The sequence below is a fragment of the Doryrhamphus excisus genome, chromosome 22, assembly GCF_030265055.1.
Source record: "Doryrhamphus excisus isolate RoL2022-K1 chromosome 22, RoL_Dexc_1.0, whole genome shotgun sequence".
Taxonomy (NCBI): domain Eukaryota; kingdom Metazoa; phylum Chordata; class Actinopteri; order Syngnathiformes; family Syngnathidae; genus Doryrhamphus; species Doryrhamphus excisus.
This window is the reverse complement of record NC_080487.1, coordinates 10,783,797-10,806,786: the sequence shown is the minus strand read 5'-3', so window position 1 is coordinate 10,806,786 and position 22,990 is coordinate 10,783,797. Positions and strand designations below refer to the sequence as shown.

Genomic DNA, 22,990 nt, shown 5'->3' with positions numbered 1-22,990 from the left:
ACTGATTGCCACATTGTTAAGTTTTGTCATTGCACGAGGTGAACTCACTGTTTAGCTTGAAGTGAGTCAGTCTGTGTGGAATCGAGTTGTTTCATAACAGCATGACAGGAAAGGCATGCAGGCTATGCACCGTGGATGCCAAGTCTACCATTTTGCTTTTGACACATATCCCTTAGTTGTGGACAAAAATGCAATGTTAAATCTCATAGACTGGATGTCTACTGACTTTTGGCTAGCGTACCATTTATGAAGACGCTCGGTTCGCTCTATGATAGTTATAATCAAAACATCCTAATGGAGGTTATTTGTCTGAATACTTCACGGGTCCTTACCCTCTTCAAACGTTCAGAATGGTAGCTCGGGACAGTCTCCAGGGACAGTCCAAATCTGATGACCCAGTCTCTTTGCAGGAAACCCATCCCTGCTGCTAGACCTATTATGTAAAACATAACAAGTTAAGTAGATCCTTATATGACCAGCCTTGTTTATTGCACAATAAATAGTCAAGACTAGACTGAAAACCAAATGTCAATACAGGACGTGACATCACACCTTTCTATAAGCTGTTTCTCATTTGTCCTTGTTGTCATCAACAGGTAGCCAACAATGTTCAGGATGCAGTCCAACTTAACTTGACTCATCCCGCCAAAAAACTGCTGCTGCTTCTGGTTCGGCCTGCATGCATCAGCAATTTTCAACATTCCGACTGGCCGCTGTATCCCGTCAGCGGTTGTCCACCAGGACCGGATCAGAGGAACCTTCCTGATCACAGCCAGGGATCTTATCCACTCAGGTGGGACTCCGTTATCTTCATTTGTTCATTTTCTACCGCGTATTCTCAGGAGGGTCATGGAGGGTGCTGGAGCCTATCCCAGCTGTCTTCGGGCGAGAGGCGGGGTACAACCTGGACTGGTGGCCAGTCAAGTCAAACAACCATTCACACTCACATTCATACCTATGGACAATTTGGAGTCGCTAATTAACCTAGCATGTTTTTGGAATGTGGGAGGAAATCGGAGTACCCGGAGAAAATGCACGGGGAGAACATGCAAACTCCACACAGAGATGGCCGACGATGGAATTGAACTTGGGTTTCAGTTGTGAGGCCTGCGTGCTAATCACTCATCCACCGTGCATCTGACTCCACTTCCTAATGAGACATTTTTAACCCAATATTTTTTTAATAAATGTTTTCTAAAATTTGAATAAAAAGTTTGAATAAAATAAAAAATTGTAAATTTAAATTATAATAACTTAAAAATATTTCTTTTAATTGTAAATTTACAGTGCACACAAATTACATTAGAATCCATTTTTTCTGACACCGGCTCCCTGTGACATCACAGTGAACCACACTTCCTTTTTGGGCATTCCGGGATATTAGCTTTATGCTTGTCCTCCCCCTGCTTTGCGCTAATGGCTTCCAGGAATATTCCAGGAAATATTTAAAGGTTTGAACATGCAAACTCCACACAGAGATGGCCGACAGTAGAATTGAACTTGGGTTTCCTACCTGTGAGGCCTGCATGCTAACCACTTTTTCTCGCTGCGCATCCGACTCCACTACCTACTTTCCCAATATTTTTTTTAATAAATGTTTTTTAAAATGAAAACGCAGTCAAAATTATAAGTTTGGATAACATTAAACAATAATTTAAATTATAATAACTTAAAAATATTTTTAAAACTATTTTAAAACTTTTTTTAACTAAATTTACAGTGTAGACAAATTACATTAGAATCAATTTTTTCTAACACCGGCTCCCTGTGACATCACAGTGAACCACACTTCCTTATATGGGCATTCCGGGATATTAGCTTTATGCTTGCCCTCCCCCTGCTTTGCTGCACTGTTTCACTGCTCTGTTAGCACGGAGCTAGCGCTAATAGCTTCCAGGAATATTCCAGGAAATATTTAAAGGTTTGAACATGCAAACTCCACACAGAGATGGCCAACGGTGGAATTGAACTTCACCCCCATTTAGTTCCACCTTCTTATTTTTGTTTTCTTCCAGGTCTTATCTGGCGTCTGATCATCGGACGTCTGTGTGCTCCCTGCTGACCGGAGCCCTTCTGGACGCCACGACCGCTCTCGGGGCTCGCTCTGGCCTGCCCTACCCCCTTGGACAGTCCCCCAACATGCTGAAAGGTGTGTGACATTCATTCATTCATTTTCTACCGCTATTCTTCATGAGGGTCGCGGGGGTGCTGGAGCCTATACCAGCTTTCTTCGAGCGAGAGGCGGGGTACACCCTGGACTGGTCGCCAACCAATCACAGGTCACATATAGACAAACAACCATTCACACTTACTGAGTCTTTTGAGCTTGCATAGTAGTTGGTTAATATTCTGCATCATACATTGGTAGTGTATTGTCTGGTTGATGTGGCACAATACTCTTACTGTAGTACTGTAGCTATATATGCAGTATATGTATTTACATTCCAGCAGCCATTTTTATTCATTCATTCATTCATTTTCACGAGTGTCGCGGGGGTGCTGGAGCCTATCCCAGCTGTCTTCTTCAGGCGAGAGGCGGGGTACACCCTGGACTGGTGGCCAGCCAATCACAGGGCACATATAGACAAACAACCATTCACACTCACATTCATACCTATGGACAATTTGTAGTCGCTAATTAACCTAGCATGTTTTTGGAATGTGGGAGGAAACCGGAGTACCCAGAGAAAACCCGGCCAGAGATGGCCGAGGATGGAATCGAACTCGGGTCTCCTAGCTGTGTGGCCTGCGCGCTAACCACTCAGTCCATGATACAGTCATTAAGTTTCAAAAATTCATAAATTAATTAATTGATCGCTGTCTTGTGGTTGACTATAGCCTATTATTAGTCTAATCAAATACTGCAATACATTCATTCATTCATTCATTTTCTACCTCTTATCCTCACGAGGGACGCAGGGGTGCTGGAGTCTATCACAGCTGTCTTTGGGTGAGAGCCGGGGTACACCCTGGACTGGTGGCCAGCCAGCCAATCACAGGGCACATATAGACAAACAACCATTCACACTCACATTCATACCTATGGACAATTTGGAGTCGCTAATTAACCTAGCATGTTTTCGGAATGTGGGAGGAAACCGGAGTACCCGGAGAAAACTCACGCTTTTAGCTGTGAGGTCTGCACGCTAACCACTCGACCACCGTGCCGCTCGTATGTGACATTATAATAATTCAAAAAATCAATAATAACCTTTATAGTAGGTTCCAGTATAGCTAATTGCATTCAATGGTCCTTATACATTCTGTGTGGTCTCCATTTTTTTTTTTTTGGGGTTGATTCCAGCGGTTACATTTTGAGTTTATGTCCACGGCAGGAACAAGTCATGTGATGTGACTAAGTGTCCAGTCGGTTACTCTGCAGTGATGCTACAAATGTAAGCTGAGCCTGGACATTAAAAAGTCCACTGGCAACGTGCCATGGGACAGGCTGTCTCTGCAGGAGCCCCGTCGCCCCCCCCCCCCACCCTTACGTACACAGTGTCAATACACAACCTTGTACGTCTCTGTGAGTCCCAATCATGCAATAAATAAAAGCATATACATACATAGTACATGGGCATTTTAAAGTCTTATTCAAAGAAAGGATGCAAGTGACTTAGTTTGTAAGATTAAGTCGTTGGATGTTATAGTAGACATTGGTTTCAGTTTGGATGATACACTAATTTCTTGGGAACCATATATGGTCATGGTCTCTTATTGCCGTGTTTTGTATGACTAACTTGTCTTTTATGTGGACCGTCCAGTGAATGCTTGTGAAAACCGCCTTTAAGCAGCTTCAATGTTAATGTAGCCGGGGAGCTAATTCAAAGCAAGTGATAACAGGAGATTGGCTGTCCTAATTATCATTATTAATTATTTAATTAATAATACCAACTTATATTCACTTCAGCTATAATTGTCCTGAACACGTCTTTTCCACATCGCAATAAGTTCCATTTCCTGTTCTATGGTTATCATCATATTCCTATTCTCGGGGGCCATAAAAAGCACAACAAAGCAAAACCGGCAAAGTGTATTTACCAGTTTTATTAATTTTAAATAGGCTCTGGGTGCTAGCGCTCCACTTTGATAAATTATTTTTGTTTTGTTTCCACATGTCCAAAAGGAGTAGGAAGAAGCAAAGCTTATTAAATCCTACCCCTCCATCTGGTACTTTTACAATCAGTAACTGTTACATTTGTTCACTTCCTGCTGTCTTAATTTAATTTAATTTAATTTAATTTAATTTAATTTAATTTAATTTAATTTAATTTAATTTAATTTAATTTAATTTAATTTAATTTAATTTAATTTAATTTAATTTAATTTAATTTAATTTAATTTAATTTAATTTAATTTAATTTAATTTAATTTAAGACAGCTGGGATAGGCTCCAGCACGAGACCCTCATGAGGAAAAGTGGTAGAAAATGAATGAATGAATAACTATATCAGCAAGTTGAAGTATTTGTGATTTTAGAAATCAGGAGTTAGTATGTTCTCTGTAGGCGGCATTATGAATTATCCTTACTGGCCTTTTTTGCAGTACACATAGCTATGTATACACACAGCTAATTTTGTGATGTAGATGCCATTCTTCTCATTTTTGTTTAATTAATAATACCAACTTATATTCACTTCAGCTATAATTGTACTGAACACGTCTTTTACATTTGTTCACTTCCTGCTTTCTAAATTAAATTAAATTAAATTAAATTAAATTAAATTAAATTAAATTAAATTAAATTAAATTAAATTAAATTAAATTAAATTAAATTAAATTAAATTAAATTAAATTAAATTAAATTAAATTAAATTAAATTAAATTAAATTAAATTTTTTTAAGTTTTTTTAAGTTTTTTTAAGTTTTATTAATTTTAAATAGGCTCAGGGTGCTAGTGCTCCACTTTGATAAATTATTATTATTATTATTATTATTATTATTTTTGCCCGAGATGCATGCATACCATTGGACATCCCTGTTGCCTAACCCTCCATGTGTGCGACCTGACTCTTTGTAATAGTGATTGGTTGTCTGCCCGGTGGAACTCTGGCACATGGCTGTGAACTATGTATAGTGCTGGCGGTCTGAAGGGGGAGTCACAGTGGGCGGGGGGTGGGGGGGGGTATGTTGAGAAAGAGAGAGCGAGTTAATGTATTCAAAGGAAAGGACATGCTAAGAGTGTTTACTGAGGAGGACAAGCATAGATAGAGTCACAGTTAGGAGGCTTTGCTGGGAGATGAGAGCCAGAGAGCGGTTGGGGGTGGGGGGGGACGGACCGGATCGGTTGGCTCCGATCTAGACCTCTTTAGGTACCAGTGGAGTGTCAGCATGGGACGTGGGGCGGTCAGCTGCATGGAGCGGTAACATGAAGCAGTCAAGTAGAATGGACCCCAAGCTGATCAGTAAGTAGATACTTAGTCTGCTTGTACTCCTGTTTTGTTCCTGATTACTTCATACAAGCGATGTTATTCCTATTCTTTTTATTTATATATGAAGCTTTCAAATATTAGCATGACTGTCATAATATTTCCTTTGATTTGGTGTATTTACAGTAAACGCTACCGCTACTACTTTGTAGATATATTTTATTTATTTAGGTATTTATTTATTTTTACAGTGTTACACGCATATTTTAAATTAAAAAAAACATTGAAATTCAATTATTTTTATTAATTTTCATTAATTCATTCATTTTCTACCGCTTATCCTGACAAGTGTCGCGGGGGTTGCTGGAGCCTATCCCAGCTGTCTTTGGGGGAGAGGCGGGGTACACCCTGGACTGGTCGAATTTTATGTTGGGTTATTTATTTCAATAAAGTCAATGGGTCAAAATTAAACAAATAAATACATTTAAATGATATCCATATTTTGTTATCAATCAAAAATAACATTGTCATTTACATTGCTACAATGATAAATTGTTTATTAATTTTATTACATTAATTTATTACAATAAATTGTTTACTAATTTTATTACATTAATTTAATAAATAATGTAATAATAATAAATTAATCTATTAATTTTATTACATTAGTTTATTATAATAAATTATGTTTACTAATTTTATTACATTAATTTAATAAATAATGTAATAATAATAAATTTATGTTTATTAATTATACTACAATAATTTAATAAATAATGTAATAATAATACTTTAATGTTTATTAATTTTATTACAATAATTTACGATAATAAATTATGTTTACTAATTCTATTACATTAATTTAATAATGTAATAATAATACATTAATGTTTAACTTTATTACATAAATGTATTATGATAAATTAATGTTTATTAGTTTTCTTACATTAATTTAATAAATAATATAATAGTAATACATTAATGTTTATTAATTTTATTACATAAATTAATAAATAATGTAATAATAATACATTAATGTTTATTAATTTATTACATTAATTTATTATAATAAATTATGTTTACTAATTTTATTACATTAATTTAATAATGTAATAATACATTAATGTTTATTTGTTTTATTACATTAATTTAATAAATAATGTAATAATAATACATTAATGTTTATCAATTTCATTACATTAATTTATTATCATAAATTAATGACCCATTTACTTACTTTTACTGTTGAAATAAATAAACCAACATAAAATTCGACCAGTCCAGGGTGTACCCCGCCTCTCGCCTAAAGACAGCTGGGATAGGCTCCAGCACTATCCCAACTCTCGTGAAGATAAACAGTAAAAAAATGAATGAATTAATGAAAATTCAGTTAATATTTTCTTATCAACTAGTCGTATTTAATGTCCATTAAACACACATGCACCACATACATACTATATATATGTATTATTGTCATGTTTAAATGATTTTTTGTTATTATAAGAATATATTACAGTGTTGCCATGCACATTTTGACCCATTTGACATAAGAACTAAATATGACAGCATGCCAGAGTTTACAGTTGCTGGGTGTTTTTGTGTCCTGTTGACCCAAACAGCCGAGGTCACGGGGTCAAGGATACGGTAACACACTTTACAACTGAAAACAATAAAACTAAACACTTCCTGTATTGCAGTATTACGACCCCATATGTACATTAGGAAGTTTCGAGCCTTTATATGTTAATAACATGTTAGAATTTGAACGCTGTACATTGTAATGCTTCCATGCATACGTGTGCAGACGGGGTCTACTTATAACTCTGTTTACAACGTGTTGATTGTTTTTCACGGGACTGTGTGCGTGCGCACGTGTGTGTGTGTCTTTGATGTCAATGTGTGTGTGTGTGTGTGTGTGTGTGGGTGCCAAGGAGTCGACGCTTTACTTTGACGCCTCAACAACATGTCAAGCGAGGAACTGTACGTTTTAAAAAGACATTTCCTGGTACTGGATGGAGACTGCTGTGATATTTTCTTGGAAGCAATCAGATTTAGATGCAGAGATGTGCTATTTTTTTTTTTTTACTAATAGATAAACAATAATGATTTTGACTACTGAATGGAAGATTTTATAGTATAATTTGGTAAACTATTCAATGTATGAATGAGCCCAAAAGCTGAGACTCATGAGCTGAGACGGATTACAATTGAATGCATCACATAATCAGTTCCCAGTTCCACATGTCCAAAAGGAGTAGGAAGAAGCAAAGCTTATTAAATCCTACCCCTCCATCTGGTACTTTTACAATCAGTAACTGTTACATTTGTTCACTTCCTGCTTTAATTTAATTTAATTTAATTTAATTTAATTTAATTTAATTTAATTTAATTTAATTTAATTTAATTTAATTTAATTTAATTTAATTTAATTTAATTTAATTTAATTTAATTTAATTTAATTTAATTTAATTTAATTTAATTTAATTTAATTTAATTTAATTTAATTTTAGCTAATTGGTTATTTTTAGCCTTATGCATTATTTTAGCTGTTTTAGAAGATGAACTATATCAGCAAGTTGAAGTATTTGTGATTTTAGAAATAAGGAGTTAGTATGTTCTAGTATGTAGGCGGCATTATGAATTATCTTTACTGGCCTTTTTTGCAGTACATTTAGCTATGTATACACATAGCTAATTTTGTGGTGTAGATGCCATTCTTCTAATTTATTTAAAATTAATAATGTTAACTTATATTCACTTCAGCTATAATTGTACTGAACATGTCTTTTCCACATTGCAATAAGTTCCATTTCCTGTTCTATGGTTAACATCATATTCCTACTCTGGGGGCCATCTGGTATTTTTACAATCAGTAACTGTTGCATTTGTTCACTTCCTGTTTTCCTAATTTAATTTAATTTAATTTCATTTCATTTCATTTCATTTCATTTCATTTCATCAGCAAGTTGAAGTATTTGTGATTTTAGAAATAAGGAGTTAGTATGTTCTCTGTAGGCGTCTTTTCCACATCGCAATAAGTTCCATTTCCTGTTCTATGGTTATCATCATATTCCTACTCTGGGGGCCATCTGGTATTTTTACAATCAGTAACTGTTACATTTGTTCACTTCCTGCTTTCCTAATTTAATTTAATTTAATTTAATTTAATTTAATTTAATTTAATTTAATTTAATTTAATTTAATTTAATTTAATTTAATTTAATTTAATTTAATTTAATTTAATTTAATTTAATTTAATTTAATTTAATTTAATTTAATTTAACTATATCAGCAAGTTGAAGTATTTGTGATTTTAGAAATAAGGAGTTAGTATGTTCTCTGTAGGTGTCTTTTCCACATCGCAATAAGTTCCATTTCCTGTTCTATGGTTATCATCATATTCCTACTTTGAAGGCCATAAAAAGCACAACAAAGCAAAACCAGGCAAAGTGTATTTACCAGTTTTATTAACATCTGGCAAATATTCAGGCACATTTTCCCGAATATTTGTGTTGTACTCCAAACTGTACGACTATTGGGGCATTTTTTGTCTTCACTCTCCAACCGATTCTTTCCCTCTCATCTTTTATCACACGGCACCACGTTTGATTTGAAAAGCAGAACCCGCCTGAAAGTAGCGATATGAATTTCATGACCACATCGTCAATCATTCATGTATTCATTCAGGAAGAGACAATCAAAGCAGCTTTATAACTCACACTCAAGAGGCTATGAGAGTATCTGGATGAAAAGCACTAATACATATTATATTATTTTCCATGTGAGTGTGCTTATTATACCTAATGAATAACAATGCTACTTAAGGCTTGTATTCAGTCGAAAGAGCATCCATTGACCTTGTTTTGCGGCAGGAAGTGCAAGGCCTCCTGTGGCGACAAGAACCAGGAATAAAAGCAATATTCATGCATCATAGCCTGTCATGTACATACATGTGTTTGCATGCATTACCATGGAAACAGATCTAAATGTGATGGGCCGGACATCCTTATTGGTGCTTTTCCATTAGAAAAAAGTCACATGTGTGTTGATGTAATTGCAATATATATATATATATGACAGTACAGTTAGTACAGTATGGCTGAAGGTTTATGATTTTAAAAATTTCAAACAGTCTCCGAACTTTAAAACCATAAAACCGATGAAGGATTTTAGGCCTTTTATTATTTATGAATCATATTTAAGTGGACATTTTAAATGGCTTGTATACAGGAGTACTATGCAGTCTTTCTTCATGTTTGACATTGGCAGTATTTACTGGAGGATTATACCACTATACACGGTAGAAGGGGGGGGTTAGCATGTTGGCGACACAGTCAGGAGATCGGTTGGATTTGCATATTTTCCCCCCCCGTGCATGCGTGGGTTTTCTCCGGGTACTCCGTTTTCCTCCCACATTCCAAAAAACATGCTAGGTTAATTAGCGACTCCAAATTGTCCATAGGTATGAATGTGAGTGTGAATGGTTGTTTGTCTATGTGTCCTGTGATTGGCTGGCTGGTGACCAGTCCAGTGTGTACACCACCTCTTGCCCGAAGACAGCTGGGATAGGCTCCAGCACCCCTGCGACACTCGTGAAAGAGTATTGTGCCACATCAAGCAGACAATACACTACCAATGTATGATGCAGAATATTAACCAACTACTCAAAAGACTCAGTAAGTGTTATGAATGTGAGTGTGAATGGTTGTTTGTCTATATGTGCGCTGTGATTGGCTGGCGACCAGTCCAGCGTGTACCCCGCCTCTCGCCTGAAGACAACTGGGATAGGCTCCAGCACCTCTGTGACTCTTTAAGTCTCCTTAGGCAGAGGGTTCAGTTATTTATTCCTCCCCGTTCTGTCATTGTTTGCATGCTATTATCATTAAAATATGAAAACCTACAAATGTTTGGGCGGTTGTAGTTAAATCAGACACTGTTTTTTTTCATGTGTGTGATTTTGACAAAGATCAGATCACATTTGTTGGTGATTTTATGCGGAAATGTGAGAAATTTCTAAAAGTTCGGATACTTTTTCATACCATTTATTCTTATTTATTGTACTACACTTTTATTGTCTTTGTGTGCTGTTCTGTTCTATTTATTCCTAGCTGTTCTTTCTTTGAACCACCGTATTGAATGTAACACACACACCATTTTATGCACAAATGACACTGTAAAGAAAACCCAGTTGCCGCTGCTGTTGTCATGACGACCTCCTGAACATCTCAAGGGTTACCGGGAAGTGTGTGTCTGCCTGTTGACAATGAACAGAGAGTGTTGTGTGTGTGTGTGTGTGTGTGTATATATATATATAATTGATCCATCATTCATAGCATGCATGCATTTGAGTACTCATCTACTGTATGGACACTTTGGCATCCTTCGCAAAGAGTCGGTTAGTCCTTTTGCTAGCAGATATGAGCTATGCATGCATACAAGTTGACTAATGGACCTGAATGGAATCCAAACACAGGAACTCACTACAGGTGATGAACGACTCCCAGTCCCAGGAGGATGTTGTGTCTCTGCTTATAGAGTCGGAAAGGAACCAGGAAGGAGTCTATGCATAAGCATAAATTAAAAGTTAGTTCACTGTCTTGTATGCAGAGCGTCAGCTGGCTAACAACATGGCTACCACCAGCAATAGCGCTCTTCCTCCTAGCGTGAGCGGGATCAGCAAAGAGCTCGCCGATCTGCGGCACCTTGTGCAGTTCCCCGAGGAGATCGCCTGCATCGTGACCGAGCAGGAGCAGCAGCTCTACCAACGGGTAGGAGGACACTTGCTAAAAACCGATCAATAGAGACTTAGTTTTTTTCTCGATTGTTTAAACACATTTTCTGAAAGGATGCCTCATATTCTCAGAACCCGACACACAAATCCAAAAATCACTCACACATTTCTGAAAACCCCTCAATTTTTTTTTTTTTGCAAAATATTTTTGAATTTTTGGTTGTTTTTTTCTTGACTCGGAACACAAAATTACACAGAAATATATTTTTTTATTTTTACAGAAAAACAATCTACGAAGTGTTCATCACAGCCAAAAATTGAATTAAGGGGTCAATTCTCCTGCAAAAAGATATATTTTTTTTTTGCAAAATATTTTAGAATTGTTTTTTGTTTTTTTGGTATTTTTTTTTGGACTCGGAACACAAAATTACACAGAAATATATTTTTTTATTTTTACAGAAAAACAATCTACAAAGTGTTCATCACAACCAAAAATTGAATTGAGGGGTCAATTCTCCTGCAAAAAGATATATTTTTTTTTTGCAAAATATTTTAGAATTGTTTTTTGTTTTTTTGGTATTTTTTTTTGACTCGGAACACAAAATTACACAGAAATATATATATATATATATATATATATATATATATATATATATATATATATATATATATTTTTTTTTTTTTTTTTTTTTTTTTTTTACAGAAAAACAATCTACAAAGTGTTCATCACAGCCAAAAATTTAATTGAGGGGTCAATTCTCCTGCAAAAAGATTTTTTTTTTTTTTGCAAAATATTTTAGAATTGTTTTTTTTTTTTTTTTTTTTGGACTCGGAACACAAAATTACACAGAAATATATTTTTTTATTTTTACAGAAAAACAATCTACAAAGTGTTCATCACAGCCAAAAATTGAATTGAGGGGTCAATTCTCCTGCAAAAAGATTTTTTATTTTTTTTGCAAAATATTTTAGAATTGTTTTTTGTTTTTTTGGTATTTTTTTGGACTCGGAACACAAAATTACACAGAAATATATTTTTTTATTTTTACAGAAAAACAATCTAAGAAGTGTTCATCACAGCCAAAAATTGAATTGAGGGGTCAATTCTCCTGCAAAAAGAATTTTTTTTTTTTTTTTTGCAAAATATTTTAGAATTGTTTTTTTTTGTATTTTTTTTTGACTCGGAACACAAAATTTATTTATTTGTTTTTTTGGTATTTTTTTTGAAATAATAATAATTATAAACAATCGAGAAAAAACTGTAATATCATCTTTCCTCTGCAAGGTATTTCCCCAGGACTACCTGTGTTTTCTGACCCGGGACTTGAGTATCCCCGAGAATCAAACCAGGCGCCACGCGAACCTTAAGGCCTCCCTTTCTGTGCCCAACATGCCGTCTGACACCGCCCAGCGCAGTAACGCCGTGGAGGACCTAGTGGCACGTTTCAATGAGGTGAGTCAGTTTCACGGAGAGCCAAGTGTATTTTTTGCCATGCCACACACTTCTGCTATACTTTAGACTTCAATGCTGTTTTTGTTATGCGTGTCATCTCACTTAATGGACTCATGGCTGAAGTACACACTGTGTACACTAGTGAGCACGTGCTCTTGCCGTGTCTGGCGAGTGATTTTTTTTTTTTTTTTAGAATAAACACTCTCGGAGGAAAGAAAGGACCGATTTTAAAGAATTATGTTACTTTGACATCAGCTGCGTTTCATTGAATGCATCAAGAAGGAAAAGACACATGGAAAAAAAATACACAATTCCAGATGTGTGCATTGTAGATGTCCATATATGGGCAAAAGAATGTGGGACTTTTTAATAACTCCCATTACCGAGAATTTGTAATGGTAATGGTTTTATTATATTTGAACATGCATCAGATTACAATTGAATGCATCACATAATCAGTTCACAGTTCCACATGTCCAAAAGGAGTAGGAAGAAGCAGAGCTTATTAAATCCTACCCCTCCATCTGGTACTTTTACAATCAGTAAATGTTACATTTGTTCACTTTTTGCTTTCCTAATATAATTAAAGTTTTTTTTTATTAATTTTAATTATTTTTTTAATTTTAATTTAATTTTTTCAATTTAATTTTTTTAATTTTAATTTTTTTAATTTAAATTTTTTTAATTTTAATTTTTTGTTATACTATAGATTAGTAGTATAGACTGCATAGTAGTATAGACTAACTAACTGCACACGAATCACACATTTGTTATGTAAATATGGTAATGGTTTTATTTCATTTGAACATGCATCAGATTACAATTGAATGCATCCCATAATCAGTTCACAGTTCCACATGTCCAAAAGGAGTAGGAAGAAGCAAAGCTTATTAAATCCTACCCCTCCATCTGGTACTTTTACAATCAGTAACATTTGTTCACTTCCTGTTTTCCTAATATAATTAAAGTTTTTTTTATTAATTTTAATTAATTTTTTGATTTTAATTTTATTTAATTTTACTTTTTTAATTGGAATATTTTTTAATTGTAATATTTTTTTATTATTTTTTTTGTTATACTATAGATTAGTAGTATAGACTGCATAGTAGTATAGATTATCCTCACGAGGGTCGCAGAGGGTGCTGGAGCCTATCCCAGCTGTCTTTGGGCGAGAGGCGGGGTACACCCTGGACTGGTGGCCAGCCAATCACAGGGCACATATAGACAAACAACCATTCACACTCACATTCATACCTATGGACAATTTGGAGTTGCTAATTAACCTAGCATGTTTTTGGAATGTGGGAGGAAACCGGAGTACCCGGAGAAAACCCACGCATGCACGGGGAGAACATGCAAACTCCACACAGAGATGGCCGAGGGTGGAATTGAACTTTGGTTTTCTAGCTGTGAGGCCTGAGCGCTAACCACTCCTCCACCGTGCAGCTTATAGTATTGTTGTTTTAAGTGTTGCAGTGTTGAGCCCTGAAAGACTCATGGTTGGAGTTTATCATCAGTGGTTACGTAATATGCATCAAGGAGAAGCTGACCCCCCCTAATACCACATGCACAGACGGCGACAGTAACATCAAAGTGGGGTGGTGGTGGTGGGGGGGGGGGGGGGGGTTATGTAGCTAATGCAAGCCGTGCCAGTCAATTCAATCTCCATGTGCACCCTTTCACTTTATGGAAGAGCCAACTTCTGTCTGATGCCTTCATCCGGGCTACTTCCCTAAAACCACATCCCAGTTGGTCGGAATGGTTTAGAGGGTGACAGTAACACTAGCCGGCTGGTGACAGGGCTTATCCTTATGTCATCACCGAAAAAAAAAAAGTACACACAAGTACTGTGTTTCACGCTGCAGAAGCTGGGAAGTTACATGTCGAGTGTGTCACGCTTCTCAGAAAGCACTCATAGCATTTTATCAAGACTTATGTAAACGCTATAACATGATCTTGTGTCGAGGCGACTTTCAGGAATACGTGTGAGACCCTCTAGCTCAAACCCGAACCGGAACCTGAAACTGAGTCATGATATATACATAAGGGTACTTTCACGTAATGCAATCCATTTCCAGGTGCAAAACTAAAGTACCCAAACTAACACTAGCTAATTCATATTCAATCCAGTTCAATTTGAAAATGAGTGACTCAAAACATAGGATTAGAACAATGGAGCTTCAGGTTGTGCAGGGGCGTCAATGTGGTGATGTTGCGATGGCATGACTTTACTCCATTACTGGAGGCTACCGTCTGTTTGGTAATGATTGTGTTTTGGTAATGGTAATGGTTTTATTTCATTTGAACATGCATCAGATTACAATTGAATGCATCACATAATCAGTTCACAGTTCCACATGTCCAAAAGGAGTAGGAAGAAGCAAAGCTTATTAAATCCTACCCCTCCATCTGGTACTTTTACAATCAGCAACTGTTACATTTGTTCACTTCCTGCTTTCTTAATATAATTAAAAATGTAATGTAATGTATTTTATTTTATTTTATTTTATTTTATTTTATTTTATTTCATTTCATTTCATTTCATTTCATTTCATTTCATTTCATTTCATTTCATTTCATTTCATTTCATTTCATTTCATTTCATTTTTCCAAAAGGAGTAGGAAGAAGCAAAGCTTATTAAATCCTACCCCTCCATCTGGTACTTTACAATTAGTAACTGTTACATTTGTTCACTTCCTGCTTTCCTAATATAATTAAAAATGTTATATATTGTTGTTAAATAAAATGTTAAATATTTCATTTTATTTTATTTGTCCAAAAGGAGTAGCAAGAAGCAAAGCTTATTAAATCCTACCACTCCATCTTGTACAATCAGTAACTGTTACATTTGTTCACTTCCTGTTTTCCTAATATAATTTAAGTTTTTATTTTATTTTATTTTATTTTTTTTTATTTATTTTATTAATTTTTATTATCTTTATTTTTTTAAATTATTTTTATTATTTATGTTTCGTCATGTACCGAAGTACAAGGTGATATGAGCATCCAATGACATAATGGGTACCATAGTAAGTGTCAATATAGTGATATATATATAGCACATCATGACTGGTTCAAGACTCTTTTTCATGCCAGTGGTGTCGAGTGCGTGTTGTCTTATATTTGCACATCTACATTGTTGATACAGGTGAGTTCATGGGTGACATGGCTGGTCCTGACTGCTAGTTCTATGGAAGAGAAAAGGGAAGTGTTCTCCCATCTGGTCCATGTGGCTAAGTGCTGTTGGAACATGGGGAACTATAATGGTGTCATGGAGTTCCTGGCAGGACTCAGGTAGGAACCATGATCCACATTGTTGTTGTTGCCTTGTCATTTAATGTACTAAGTGTTGTTTTGTTCTCTGACAGATCCCGCAAAGTGCTGAAGATGTGGCAGTTCATGGACCAGTCCGACATTGAGACCATGAGAAGCCTGAAGGACGCCATGGCACAGCATGAGTCCTCCTCGGAGTACAAGAAGGTTGTCACCAGAGCGCTGAATATCCCAGGATGCAAAGTGAGTGAATGCAATTGTTTTTATTTTTAGTAGGGCTGTCAAAGTTCTTTTCACGGCACAGTTTTTTAGAAACAAAATTAAAGTTCTTTTGGAGAAAGGAGGGATTCTGGTTCTACCATATCTTACTTATTGTGTGGAAATATGGGCTAATAACTAATCTTCACTCGCTAAATGTACTGCAAAAAAGGCCAGTAAGGATAATTCATAATGCCGCCTACAGAGAACATACTAACTCTTTATATGTAAAATCACAAATACTTCAACTTGCTGATATAGTTCATCTTCAAACAGCTAAAATAATGCATAAGGCTAAAAATAACCAATTAGCTAAAATTGAATTGAATTGAATTGAATTGAATTAAATTAAATTAAATTAAATTAAATTAAATTAAATTAAATTAAATTAAATTAAATTAAATTAAATTAAATTAAATTAAATTAAATTAAATTAAATTAAATTAAATTAAATTAAGAAAGCAGGAAGTGAACAAATGTAAAATAAATAATGTATAAGGCTAAAAATAACCAATTAGCTAAAAATGTCATAGCATAGCCATAGCATTTCAGTATGTGGAATCAAACTATGGAATGGATTGAGTAAGACAAATTAAATTAAATTAAATTAAACTAAACTAAACTAAACTAAACTAAACTAAACTAAACTAAACTAAACTAAACTAAACTAAACTAAACTAAATTAAATTAAATTAAATTAAATTAAATTAAATTAAATTAAATTAAATTAAATTAAATTAAATTATCCATTGCACTCCACTGTCCACTGTCAACTGTCAACTGTCAACTGTCAACTGTCAACTGTCCACTGTCCAATATCCAATCCACTCCACTCCACTCCACTCCACTCCACTCCACTCCACTTTCCAATCCAATCCACTCCACTCTCCAATCCAATTAAATTGTCATATCACCTCTTACTTCGGTACGGGACCAAAAAATTTAATTTAAAAAAACAACAACAAAAAACCCTTAAACTATATTAGGAAAGCAGGAAGTGAACAAATGTAACAGTTACTGATTGTAAAAGTACCAGATGGAGGGGTAGGATTTAATAAGCTTTGCTTCTTCCTACTCCTTTTGGACATGTGGAACTGTGAACTGATTATGTGATGCATTCAATTGTAATCTGATGCATGTTCAAATGAAATAAAACCATTACCAACCCCTTATCTCCAAACGTAGGTGGTACCTTTCTGTGGGGTGTTCCTGAAAGAGCTGAGCGACGCATTAGATGGCACCGCTAGCATCATCAGCCTCAAACCACCTGCGGATAACACAGAAGACACAATAGAGGTACACACCATTTTACACGATCAGTTATCAAATTCATAAATTACCTCCTTTTTTTTTTTAGTTTGTGTCCGACTACAGCGGACAGCATAGCTTCTTGTCTCGCGTTGGCCCAGACGGTCTTCATGTGCCGGAGAAAGAGACCACAGTCAACAACATCCTGCAGATTATCAGGTATGCTGCAAATTTGTTCAATAATATTATTAATATTATATATTAATTTAATATATTATACATTTAATAATACATTTAATTTAATATATTTAAATATATAATTTAATATTTTTATATCTTTATATATATAATTTAATATAAATTTTATATTTAATTTAATATATTATATTTTATATAATAAAATTAATATTGTTATATTATTATTATAATATTAATAATAATATTGAGCGTTAATAATATTATTAATATTATATATTAATTTACTATATATACATTTGATAATTTAATATATTTAAATATATAATTTAATATTTTTATATATTTATATATAGTTAATTTAATATTAATTTTATATTTAATTTAATTTAATATATTATATTTATATAATAAAACCAATATTATTATATTATTATTATATTATTAATAATAATATCGAGTGTTAATAATATTATTATTTATATTAATTTAATATATTATGAATTTAATAATTAATATTAATTTAATATATTTAACTATATAATTTAATATATTTATATATTTATAAATATTGAATTTAATTTAATATTAATTTTATATTTAATTTAATTATTTTTATTATGTAAAATATAATATATTGAATATTATTATATTATCATATTATTATTATATTATTGATAATAATATTGTGCGTTAATAATATTATTAACATTATATATTAATTTAATATATTATAAATTTAATAATTAATTTAATTTAATATATTTAAATATATAATTTAATATTTTTATATATTTAATTTAATTTATTATATTTTATATAATAAAATTAATATTAAATTATTAATAATATTATTAATGCTCGATTCGATTCCCGTCCTGCTTTTTCCAGATCGTGTAATCGCAGTTTGGAGGCGGAGGATCCCGATGAAGCGTCCACCTGCCCTCAGTCTTCTTGCGGACCGACTCCGACGTCCAGAAACAACTCCCTCCGGGACCGCTCCCGATATCAGTAAGTATTTAAAAATTACTACAATAGACATGGTATCTGTAAAGCTGATGGTGGAGTTTAAGTGCAAAAGTGTGCAAAAACAAAAAGATTGGATGACAGAATTGAGAGAATTCTTCCTATTAAATGCCTGGAAGTCTCTGCAGTTGAGTAAAACAGATCTTCCCAGCCGCTACATGAGAAAAATAAATTATCTTAGATTGACTTCAGGTTCCGGTCACAGTATAAATACATGCGGTTCTTCGGACTAAGGATTTGTACTTTGTTTGAGAGAGATGATGATGATGATCTGGTGTCAAAGAGGATAACAATAGCAGGTTGTCAGAACAGGAAGGAGGAAGGAGATCTGGTCCTTTTCAACGTCTCTTGATGGCACGGAGACGTTGACAACAGCAGGAATTTGGACGCAACGTAGCTTGGTGGTGTTTGTGTAAAGGAAACCTGGATTATCTTCTGTGCTTGCGGACTGTTTTTATTCTTTGACTCTTAAGATATTTTTTATGTTAAAATGGACTTATTATGCTTTTTTTCCCCACTTTTTTGACCTATAAATGTTGTTAAAATGATCCATTATCAGACCGTTGTGGAAATCCAGCTTGAATAGGTGCAGATTCTGGAAGATCTAGAGTTATTGTGTGTAGCTGCTCTATAGGAGTCCACAACTCAAGTCCATAACTCAAGTTTAAAAATAAACTTTGCTATGATTCCGATTTTCTACAAGAGAAGCTCTGATTCATATCAAGGTGGGGGCCTCAAACTAGTGTCCTGCGGGCCACATTTGGACCCTGAAACCCCTGCTCTAAGTTATTGTTTGATGTTAAAGGGGACCTATTATGCTTTTTCCATTTTTCTGACTTATAAATATTGTTAAAATGATCCATTATCTTATTCATAAGATAATTAAAGCAGACCGTTGTGGAAATCCAGCTTGAATAGGTGCAGATTCTGGAAGATCTAGAGTTATTGTGTGTAGCTGCTCTATAGGAGTCCACAACTCAAGTCCATAACTCGACCCGGTTATAATAATATGACTTTAAAGCAGGGGTCTCAAACTCAATTTACTTGGGGGCCACTGGAGCTAGGGTCTGGGTGAGACTGGGCCGCATCAGGTCCCGTCCCCCCCCCCCCCCCCCCCAAAAAAAAAAATGCATTTATTAAAAACAATTTTTTAAAAAAAATTTTGCTTTGGTTCCAATTTTCTACAAGAAAAGCTCTGATAAAACATTCCACTGTTCTCAAATATCTTAATTTTTATTTTTCTGCACAAAATAAGATGAAAAATAAATAAACAAATCAAGAATAAAGAAAATCAATCAGTCATAAATAAATATAATAATAATAATAAAACATCAAATAATAAAAACTTAAGAAACCACATATAGTTGGTGGGTAGACAAATTATTTTTTTCAGATTAAAATGAACAAAGCATTATTAGAGCCCTGTAGACATGACAAAACACGACTATAGTCACATTTATACTCCTTTTATTTACAACATATTGCGCAACTGCAGGGTCTTGAGACACATGCTAATTCGCAAACTAGAGAGCTAGCGACCTAAACGGTAGCCTTCAAGTTATTTCCTTTCAACTTAAATAGCCAAAAACTTACCACTTCCACACGGATAGGGAGGATAACTATTAACAGTTATTTAACCTTTAACATGAACATTAATCAAACGTAATAATTTTTTCTGGGTACATGATACCATACAGCATCCGTATCAAACTTGCGCGAAAAAATGAGCATAATAGGTCCCCTTTAAAGCACGGGATAACACTAAGTGGTCCTTCTGTTCTTTTTCCTGTCTCCCATTCCAGTTCCCAATCATTTAGGATGTCCCAAGAATCCAAAAATGTCTTGTAAGTTTGGTTTATGATTATGAAGTTTCAGAGTTTTTAACATTGGTGGCTAACATTGGTGCATGATGCGTTCTCAATCAGCTGCTGTTGTTGTCTCCACATTGCACTTTTTATGCAAAAATTACAATATTGCAACAGAAAAAGTCTGAAATTTTTCTCACGGAGTGTACCAGAGCCTATCCCAGCTGTCTTCGGGCAAGAGGCGGGGTACACCCTGGACTGGTCGCTAGCCAGCCAATCACAGGGCACATATAGACAAACAACCATTCACACTCACATTCATACCTATGGACAATTTGGAGTCGCTAATTAACCTAGCATGTTTTTGGAATGTGGGAGGAAACCGGAGTACCCAGTGAAAACCCGGCCAGAAATGGCCGAGGGTGGAATCGAACTCAGGTCTCCTAGCTGTGTGGCCTATGCGCTAACCACTCAGTCCATAATACAGTCATTAAGTTAAAAAAATTCATAAATTAATTAATTGATCGCTGTCTTGTGGTTGACTATAGCCTATTATTAGTCTAATCAAATACTGCAATACATTAAATACATTCATTCATTTTCTACCTCTTATCCTCATGAGGGATGCAGGGGTGCTGGAGCCTATCCCAGCTGTCTTCGGGGCAGGAGGCGGGGGTACACCATGGACTGGTCGCTAGCCAGCCAATCACAGGACACATAGACAAACAACCATTCACACTCACATTCATACCTATGGACAATTTGGAGTCGCTAATTAACCTAGCATGTTTTTGGAATGTGGGAGGAAACCGGAGTACCCGGAATAAAACCCACGCATGCACGGTGGGAATTGAACTCGGGTCACCTCGCTGTGAGGTCTGCACGCTAATTTTTGTTTTTTCTGCCTTTGTAATATTGACATATGCATGTATGTTTGTGTTGCTTCTTTTTCTGTACAAACAGGCTGGATGATAAGAGGGTTCACTCTGTGCATCGGACTCATTGGTTATATCATAGAATTAACTATGATAGTTAACTATACTATACTTCATAACTATGAAGTTTAAAAAAACAAAAAAAGTATATGAAGTATTGTTAAAAAGACAATTTAACAAGATACATACAAGATATATATGAGGCATTATGGAAATACTCCTATGTGAAGTATTTCTATAATGCCTCATATTAACTCTCAGTGTATAGACTGGTTATGTATCTCATCTCGTTTCATATTATCTACATACTGTATTGTATATAACTCTGTGTATAAAAACTGCTGATTTTTGTTAATACTTGGGTTGTTTATATTGTTTATCTTTCTATATTGTGTATTTTGTACTGCTTAACTGGCTCTGTACTCTTGCTGCTGTGCAATACAAATTTCCCCACTGAGGGACGAATAAAGGCATATCTTAATCTTAATTTTAATCTTAATCTTAATCTTAATATACAAGATATCCAAAATATACACATAGTATTGCACATGAGCATATGCAGGAGCAGATATATTAATTTTAGTGCAATGATCAATGGGTCATAGTGCAAATAATGACTGGTGTGTACAGATGAGTAGTACACAATACACATATGAATGTATTGTAATATTGCACATTTGCATTATGCTAATGACCGGACAATTTCAGTGGGTTTCTGGTTTATTTCTCCATTGTTTTTGACAATAACAAAAGTGATTAATAATAATAATAACCATAATCATAATAATACATTTTATGTGTTTTGCGCTTTTAAAAATACTCCAAGACACTTTACAGAAAAATTGAGTTGAATAAAAGCAAGTAAACAGTAAAATATACATTAAAATATTACATAATTTGTTGATACACAGTTAAAACAAGAGTAAAAATGGGGCACAGCAGTCAGATATAAAAAGTTGGGAAAGTCGGGGGCAAGCACCGAGTGAATGGGGGCAAAAAAGTTCCAGTGGGTGGTTGGGGGGGGGGGGGGGGGGGGCTCTGTCTCCCCAGTTTTATCAAGTCATTACATTTATTATCATGCAAGGCCTAAACTGAGATTTAATCTTGTTTAGTGGCAAATTGAAGTCTGGATTATTCCTCTGTGGTATCTTCAGGTTCATGGTCGGGGACTTATCCGACTCTGAAGGCGACCTCTCGTCGGAGCCTGCAGCTAACGAGACGGAGTTCCAAGGCACCGAGGAAACACATAAAGCGTTCTGCCATGGCACTGAGCTCATTCCCTGGTAGGACACAAGACGGGGAAAAAAATCAAATATGAACCTGACGTCAATCAAAATACAAAGACAACAATCTGACACATAATTATTATTATTTTTTTTAAAGGTACGTATTATCGCTACAACCAGATGTGCACCAGTTCCTGCTGCAAGGAGCCACGGTCATCCACTACGACCAGGACAGCCACTTAACGGCCCGTTGTTTGCTTAGACTCCAGCCTGACAACACCACTCTCACTTGGGGTAAATTGATCATTTCTAATTATCTATAAATTGATCACATATGAAGAGCTTGCAACCAAAAGGCGCTAAATCCATTCTGACTGATTTCGAGAAAATCAATGATTTTTAATTACACACATATCAATCTATTCGGTCATTAAGTCTACATTGCAAATGAAAGAGCTATCAATATAGGT

General features: G+C 34.7%; 1 protein-coding gene across 9 annotated transcripts in view; it reads left to right on the top strand.

The window, feature by feature from the left end:
• Positions 1–22,990, top strand: part of plce1 (phospholipase C, epsilon 1) — a 94,180-nt gene that overhangs the window by 38,282 nt on the left and 32,908 nt on the right. For 6 of the 9 annotated variants that reach the window (XM_058062215.1, XM_058062211.1, XM_058062212.1 and 3 more), the window contains 12 exons: positions 597–793; positions 2,016–2,149; positions 10,977–11,137; positions 12,386–12,553; positions 15,703–15,848; positions 15,923–16,070; positions 17,271–17,381; positions 17,443–17,552; positions 18,420–18,539; positions 20,357–20,398; positions 22,449–22,577; positions 22,678–22,814. In XM_058062215.1, the coding sequence (XP_057918198.1) occupies positions 597–793; positions 2,016–2,149; positions 10,977–11,137; positions 12,386–12,553; positions 15,703–15,848; positions 15,923–16,070; positions 17,271–17,381; positions 17,443–17,552; positions 18,420–18,539; positions 20,357–20,398; positions 22,449–22,577; positions 22,678–22,814 (1,603 nt within the window). Of the gene's footprint in view, positions 1–596; positions 794–2,015; positions 2,150–5,221; positions 5,406–10,976; positions 11,138–12,385; positions 12,554–15,702; positions 15,849–15,922; positions 16,071–17,270; positions 17,382–17,442; positions 17,553–18,419; positions 18,540–20,356; positions 20,399–22,448; positions 22,578–22,677; positions 22,815–22,990 lie in introns of those variants that run through there. The other 3 variants (XM_058062214.1, XM_058062213.1, XM_058062219.1) reach the window with 2 other exon arrangements.